At 35.0% G+C, this 7,999-nt stretch overlaps 1 protein-coding gene across 1 annotated transcript; it reads right to left on the reverse strand.

The window, feature by feature from the left end:
* Nucleotides 1-588: 588 nt before the first annotated feature.
* On the reverse strand, nucleotides 589-5,265 carry LOC140839599 (NADP-dependent glyceraldehyde-3-phosphate dehydrogenase-like). Its single transcript, XM_073206426.1, has 9 exons — nucleotides 4,879-5,265; nucleotides 3,555-3,748; nucleotides 3,052-3,180; nucleotides 2,759-2,878; nucleotides 2,515-2,651; nucleotides 2,248-2,403; nucleotides 1,549-1,927; nucleotides 988-1,104; nucleotides 589-861 (listed from the first exon to the last, which is right to left on the reverse strand). Exons 1-9 carry the CDS (start codon nucleotides 5,021-5,023, stop codon nucleotides 748-750), a joined length of 1,491 nt encoding a protein of 496 aa, XP_073062527.1. The 5' UTR covers nucleotides 5,024-5,265; the 3' UTR covers nucleotides 589-747.
* Between the last annotated feature and the right edge of the window lie 2,734 nt (nucleotides 5,266-7,999).

Genomic DNA, 7,999 nt, shown 5'->3' on the forward strand with positions numbered 1-7,999 from the left:
TCCATAATTTTAAAAAGCTCTTTTCATAATTTCGAGATGCTTTCTTCTTAAGAAAAACTACTTTGTATGTGTAATATTATCTTCCAAATTTGATGGATATCTGAAGGTTGATTTTCGAGATTAATACACATCTATGTTTCCTTCCAACTAGTTCTTCCTTTAATTTCGTGGTACGATGTTGTGTAATTCCCCTTACCGAAAACAAAGGTAGATCAAGTTGAACCACACATTCTCAAATATTCTTGATGAGATAACAACCTCCCCTCCTTAGCATTGTCTCCCGTCGTTCGATTGTTCTTAGCCCCAATAAAATAAAAAATTAGACATCTATTTATTGTATGTGTTAGAATATTTGATCGTTCAAATAACACTATTTTGGTGCAGGGTTAGAGATGCTTTTAGCAATACAATTGTGATAACTTTGCATATGAATATGCGCTCATGCGAGATGACTCTTTTTAACAACCTTGCTCTAGAGATTGTCTTTGTAAGATTTCATGATTGTCTTCACAATATAAAAATGAGTTTTTAATATGTTTATGTCCTTACTCACACGCACTCTGAAAAACTTTCATGAGAATAACTTGCATTGCGAGTCGTCAGTACATTGAGATCATAAAATGTTATTACGATGAGCACAACGATTAAGCCCAACACATGATTATGAAACAAAAAGCTAAAAATAAATATGAGAACAAAAGGATCATGACTCTCTCACAAACAAATATGCTGCCTAGACAATGTTCTCTAGCCCATAGTGTACGAAGGCGACGGCAAGTTTATTACAATGCTTTTCACTTTGGTCATCATGTTGATACTGTTTCTGATGCCTTGAGATCCTATTCCACTGTCCTTGATACCCTGGAAAAAAAAATACCAATTCAGTACGCTTGAAATTCACGTCTTATGATTCTTGATCTCTATTATCCCTCCTTTAGTTAATATACTAGCTCTGTCACTGTTTTATTTGGTTTCTGTTTGAGTTACCTGGAAAGGGAAATGATCTGGACCCCTAGCCGGAGACGAGTTGATTTGCACGGTTCCGGTCTCCATGGCGTCGCTGATCAGCATTGCCTTGTTGATATCATTGGTAAAGATACAACCCTGCAGTTGGTTGGACAGTGATTAAAAGGTTGGAAGTAATCTCATTTACTTGATCTATGCTTATGTTCTATTTTTCATGGGAAGTATCAAACTCCAAATTCATGATTAAACCAAGTATAGAAGTGGGAGTTTTTCAAAAGCTTGTATGATTTAGTCAACCGAGCCAGTCCTGTGTTCGAGTTCGAGTTCGTCTCAGAGTAACACCTTATCGCCTGAGTTCAAGTCAAGCTCGGTTGAGTCGTCCATTGTTATATGTGAACCAAACTATACAAAACTTAAATCAAGCGTAATCGAAACATGAGTTTGAATTTTACGTACCAAGTTTTATACTAAAGCTTTCGTAGCTCGTCATGAGTTCAAGATTCCACTCTCACAATAGAAAACAGAGCAAAACTTCCAAAAAGAAATGTTAAAATCTATATATATGAAGCGAGGAAATTGTACCTGAAGACCGAAGTTGCTAGCATTGCAGTGATGGATACCTTCCTCAATTGAACCGATCCTAACGACGGGTAAAACAGGTCCAAACGGCTCCTCCCACGCAATCCTCATGTCAGGTCTCACGTGATCTAATAGCAACGGCCAAATGAGATTTCCCTCCCTCTTGTACTCTTGGCAAAACGTTGCTTCTTTCTCTTTGGCATCCATCACAAGTCCCTCGATAAAGTTTGCAGACGATTCTGAGACAACTGGGGTGATATCACAGTCATCCTCGGGTGCACCAACAGTCAATTTAGCCACTCTTGACTTTACTTTCTCAACGAGTTCCTCAGCCACCGATTCCATCACCAAGACCACCTTCACAGCTGTGCACCTCTGACCACTGTCACAGATTTGGAGATCAAAATATCAACACTGACATTAAGTTTTGTGGTGGATGGAAAGGGATGCCGGGAAGAGCAATCCCTCTTTCTCTAAAATGTTACTTGTTACTTCTGTAGTTTTCATAATCAGGAATATGTTTTACATACACACACCCCTAACAACTTTTAACTTAAACATGCACCTCTATACATGAATCCTAGCCTGACTACCGATAGATCTTAACATAAATCTCCTGAAAATTTCAAGTTTTAAATACATTTTAGGAGAAAATCAAGAATTCATGGTCCCAAAGATGGTAGAAAGTTTATTACATTATACCTATAAGAGAAACCTCCTTTTACAATGTTAGCAGCAACCAAATCTAAATCAGCATCCTCAAGCACGATACAAGCATCTTTTCCTCCTAGCTCCATCTGCAAAGGAACCATCCCGGCTTTCTTTGAAATCGCAATGCCAGTGTCACCTCCTGTGAAGCTAACATTAAAATGGGACCGTTCATCAGAACAAGAGATAATTACAAGAAGTTGCACAAAAACTTGAACGAACTCGCACCATGTACACACCAAAACGAGCTGCTCTTTTTACCTGATGCAGTTTACCCCAGGATGCATTGTCAAGAAATCACCAATTTCAGAGCCTTTTCCTGTGATGCAACTAATAAGGCCTTTCGGAAATCCGGCTAAGTGAAAGCAGTGTACCATGTGAAGGCAAGCCACTGCACCCTGCACGTCAACAAATTCAAGAAACACTAAGTATTGAGTAATATAAGGATCAAGAATCCATACATGGGGCCAAAAAAAGAAAATAATGTTCCCTGATGAAATGATACCTGAGTTGGAGGCTTGAGGACTAGGGAATTTCCTGCAATGAGTGCAGGGGCGATTTTGGAGACAGCAAGGTTTACAGGATAGTTAAAAGGTGGGATAGCCAAAACGACACCGAGGGGAATCTGTAAATATCTTCATCAAATCAATCATATCCACTTTTTCCCCAATACATAATGTTGCAAGAATTTTAAGAATCAGACAAAAAAAATTATATAGGACTTAGAGATTAGCATTATTTATGTTCGACAGAAATGTAAATATAATGTAAACTAGGATAAAAAGATTAATCAAGAACCTTAGAACTGAGGCAATATTTGGTTCTTTCATTCCCTGGGAAACTATCGGATACCAGAAATGTTCCCTCTCCCAGAATTCTGACTCCTTCCTCGGCACAATAAGAAATAAGATCACCGGACCTGACAACCTACAACATTGTCAGATATTAGACCAATAAATAATCCAAAATGCACAACTGACCATTCACGAACTCGATGCGGGCGACCTGGTAGGATTTAAGCTGAATAAGAACGGTCTTAATCTTGACTATATTTCAATAGTTCGTCATGAAACCATTGTGAGATTGTAACATTCCTCAATCATTGGGAGATTGATTTCCATACGTCCTTTAAATGTGAAGAGTGAACATTGGCCAAGTTATCTAATTACGATTATCATAATTGCTCGTGCAACCAACATTACAAGAGACATCACTCGACTAAATTCTTGGGTTTATCCAAAGAAATAAATCGCGCACGCACACACATATATATATATGCATGAATGCATAGCTATAGCAACCTCAGTGAGAGAATCCTTTGAAGGTTTTGCAATTTCTTTGACTAAAGCCTCCGCAATTGGGGTTTTGTGCCCTTTGAGGATAGCAGCAGCTTTGTGAAGGAGCTCCGCACGCTTCCAGAGAGGGGTCTTGGCCCATGATTTCTGTGCAACTTTCGCAGTTTCCATAACCTTGTTCACCTCTTGTTGCGTACAAGCTGACAAAATCATGCAAAATTTAGTTCAATATGTGTGCACAGACTTCTTGAATATGTACAAGTTTCTAGTTCAAATGGATTGTTTCTCATTCTTGGAAAGATCTCATGTTCTGGAAATGTATAAATTTGTTAAATTTCATGGCTTTCAGTATACAATTTTTCCGATTTTTCAGTTAAATATCATATTATTTCGCATTTTTAGGCTTCAGAATCAAATTAAAGTAGCTCATTTCTTTAAAAAAAAAAATAAATTAAAGGCTGGTATATAATTGGCATATGTGCTTAATTTTTCAGACATTCCCCCAAACTGTAGTAAACGAAAAATGGTTTTGTTTTTAAACTAACAATGATAAATTAATAAATCACCAGATTTTTTAGATACTTCTCCAAATATGATATCTTGTACTTTTAACTTAGATTAGATTACAAATTTTGAGAATTCAAGCTTAAATCTCATGGAAAATAGAGCTCTTTAATCACTTTCCATATTACAATTTATGAATTTAACATAAATAATTACAACTAAAACTCAAATTTCGGGATTTTGTCTTCGTGCAATTTTTTAGCCACATTGCATGACAGTTATAGAATTTACGATATTACATGTTAAATTTTTGTTTTTTTTTTTTAAAAAAAAAAAAGCTAATGAAAGTCTCATCTTGTATAACTAAACCCCAAATGTCACAAGTAAGCGGACAAAAACAACGGATTTGGATCATCTGTTGTGGTTAAAATACTTTTTTACACGAGACGATCCATTGAGCATCTCGTTTCTTCTGACAATTTTTCAATTTTATCTGACACTATGTGTCATGTGAGGTTCTTCCGACAATTTTTCAATTTTATCCGATGATCAACTGATCATCTCGTATAAAAGTGTACATCATCGGGTGTTTGTTTCAACTACAAAAAGATCCAAATCCCAAAATAACTAATTTCCCTTGGAAAAATGTCAGCAACGGAAACCCGAATAACTAGGCGCAATCAATCTTTTAAGTGGTGACACGAAAAGACATGGATGTTCCATGAAACAAGATAGAGATCTTGTGCTTTTAACTTAGATTAGATTACAAAAACAATACTTTTAGCAATAAAACAAACGAAACGCATTGTGTGTTGTTGTAGTATACCTTGAACCTTGTACTGAGTAGTTCTCGTGGTGGGATTAACGATAGCAACAGACTTCCCAGAAGAGGACTTCTTCCACTCCCCATCGGCGTAGTACTTATACACATCTCCGTCCAGTATCTCCGCAAAAGCTCCACTCCCCGCCATTGACGATGCTAGCTCCCAGACCTCGGCTACTCCGCCCAACCTTGAATGGTTACTATGATCAAGTTCGACACGAGTACTGAGCGAGTGTCCTACTGGTGAGGTGTTGGTTTGGAGCGTTGTGTTATAAATAGATGTTCCGTTGGAAGAAGGTGAGACACATTTATGTTTGGGCGATTTTGGGTCGCACGTTCCGTATCCGATACAGCACACTCTGCTCTTTGTTTTGTCGCCCGATCGACTGATCTGTGTGATTGGTAAGATTGTTGGACCAGTAATCTTGCAATAACAAGTCATAGACTCTATATTTTTATTTTTTAAAATTTTTATTACTCAGCTCGATCTACCAAAGAGATTAAATTTCATTCCCAACTTAGCCAAGGATGATGGTAAACAAACATGTTATATATACAAATTAGATAGAGAGGAAATAATGGAACCTAGCAATTAATTTATAGGGAAACGTAGGTTAGTGACAAAATACCGAAATTTCGATATACCAAAGTTATTGTGTCAAAAAATACCATATTCACCAAGATCTATACCGAAGATTTCAGTACTGATAACGATATGAAATTTGAAAAATTTTTGTACATATCAAAATAAAAAAAAATCAAAACAATATATTAATATTTTAAAATAATAAAGTAATAGAATAAATATATATATATATATATATATATATATAAAAGTTTTTTTCCGGTACAAAATAATATATGCCGTTAGTTCAGAACCATATCGAAATCTCGGTATAATGAAAGTTGTCAAAAACTTGTGTGAGACGGTCTCACGACTCGTATTTTATGAGACAAATATCTTATTTAAGTAGTCCATATGAAAAAGTATTACTTTTTATGATAAGAGTATTAATTTTTATTGTGAATATCGGTAGGGTTGACCCGTCTCACATATAAAGATTCGTGAGACCGTCTCACAAGAAACTTACTCTCGTTTCTTATACCATAATATTTCGATACAGTATATAGTTTTCCTTACCCTTTGTTAGTTCTACTAACTCGATTTAATTTAAGAAGATTTATGACGATGATATCCAGGTTAATTATATCCATGTACGTGGTACATACAATCAGTATCATTGGACTAGAATCTTTTATTATACGGAACGATGGGGTTTCTGCTAGATGTTTGACAACTTGTGGAATACATACAAAATCATGTTAGAATTTACCAACCCTAGCTATAATCTTGTGAAAATTAGGGTATGCCAACCTTAGTTATGGGAAAAACGTGGGAAAAATTAGCAGTTTTTAGTGAATCGAAGCACTCGTTAGGTGTTATAAATACTCGTTACGTGCTTAGATTTATATTCAAATATGGTTAATATCATAATTGTAAAAATTAATGAAAGTCCAACGGCAATTTGAAATTATCACATGTTACAATTTGAATTGAATATATATAAATAAGGTAATACCATAATTATAAAAAATAGTGAGAAATTTAATTATAATTTTGAAATGATGAATTTTTTTAAAAAAATAAAATAGCTCGTGACACTATGCTTTTGTCTATATTATAGATACTCTTAATAATATAGTAGATATATATACCTCTCAATAAATTGGATTGTGGTAAAAATATAAAATTACATTTATCATATAAATGCCCTGAGTGTGATTTTTGTGTACTATATGATCACAAAAATGTGATTTTTCCGTAGGAAATAGTTTATATTTAATGTTTTAATTTTGTCCCCCTAAATTCAAAAATATCGTCCTCCGGATCACTTTTACTTTAGTTTTGATATATAACTTTACTCAAAACAATTTTTTTTTTCTTTTACTTATGCTTTTTTATAACTTTTTTTTGTCCATAATCTTCTCGAAAAACATATAATTCTAAAAGTGGAATCGTGCGTAAAACGTTAAAAGCGAAGATGCCGAATAAATACATATTCTTGAAAAGTATACAACATTTAAATAATTGATGGAGGATGTCATATATAAAAATCATGATATAATATATTTAATTTCATAAAAAGTATTTAATTTTTCAAATTGATGACAACCAACCCTACTTTGCCTCGTGATTTCCCAAGTTTCCAAAAATCACATTCAGATTTATAACATGCTCTAAAGTTATTTCTTTCGTTTCGAATATGATCGTACATCTCCTAATACCAATCTGTCTCATATATCTTAATCTGTGAGACTGGTCAACCCTACCGATATTCACAGTAAAAAGTAATACTATTAGCATAAAAATTAATACTTTTTCATGGATGACCCAAATAAGAGATATGTCTCATAGATACGACCCGTGAGACCGTCTCACACAAATTTTTGCCTATACAATTCAAAATCTTTTATTTCGACGTGCTGTGCATGTTTTCTTATACGTCGATAAAAACGGACAAAGCGGCGGCCGAGAAAAATTCGAGAGATTCCAAACCAAATCAACTATTATGTGTAGATGGAAGAGAAATGATTGAAGACAAAGACACGAGAAAATGGTGAGTGGAATTGAAGAGGAAGCATTCACTTCAACGTGGTAGTTGGCAAACTTGTGGCTTGCGTTTTGGGGATGGTCTTCGTCTTTTCTGTGAATTTGCTTGCGAAACTTGAACCACTGGTTTTGGTAATGGCCAACGGAGCCCCACTTCATCTAATATTTTCTCGCCCAAAAGTGTCACAAAATGGTCCCACGATTTGCAAGAGCCCACTTTTGCAGCTACTTCCAGCCCGCCCCTCATGCCCTATATCCACAGTCGTATTTCGAGTAAGGGCCATTTTTTTATAAACAATTGGGGAAGTGGTGCTGTTGCCTCGGGAGTTAGAATTTATGTTCTATTCTTTGTTATGTTTATACATCTAACAACGCTTTAAACTAAAAACATGCATAAAATATCAAAATTTGTGACTCTGATATCATATATTGTATAATAAAACTTATATATCTTTACAATGATATGATGTTATCCACTTTGAGTCTAATCACTTATAGATTTGCTTTCGAACT

Source organism: Primulina eburnea, chromosome 8 (assembly GCF_022965805.1).
Source record: "Primulina eburnea isolate SZY01 chromosome 8, ASM2296580v1, whole genome shotgun sequence".
Classification (NCBI taxonomy): Eukaryota; Viridiplantae; Streptophyta; class Magnoliopsida; order Lamiales; family Gesneriaceae; genus Primulina; species Primulina eburnea.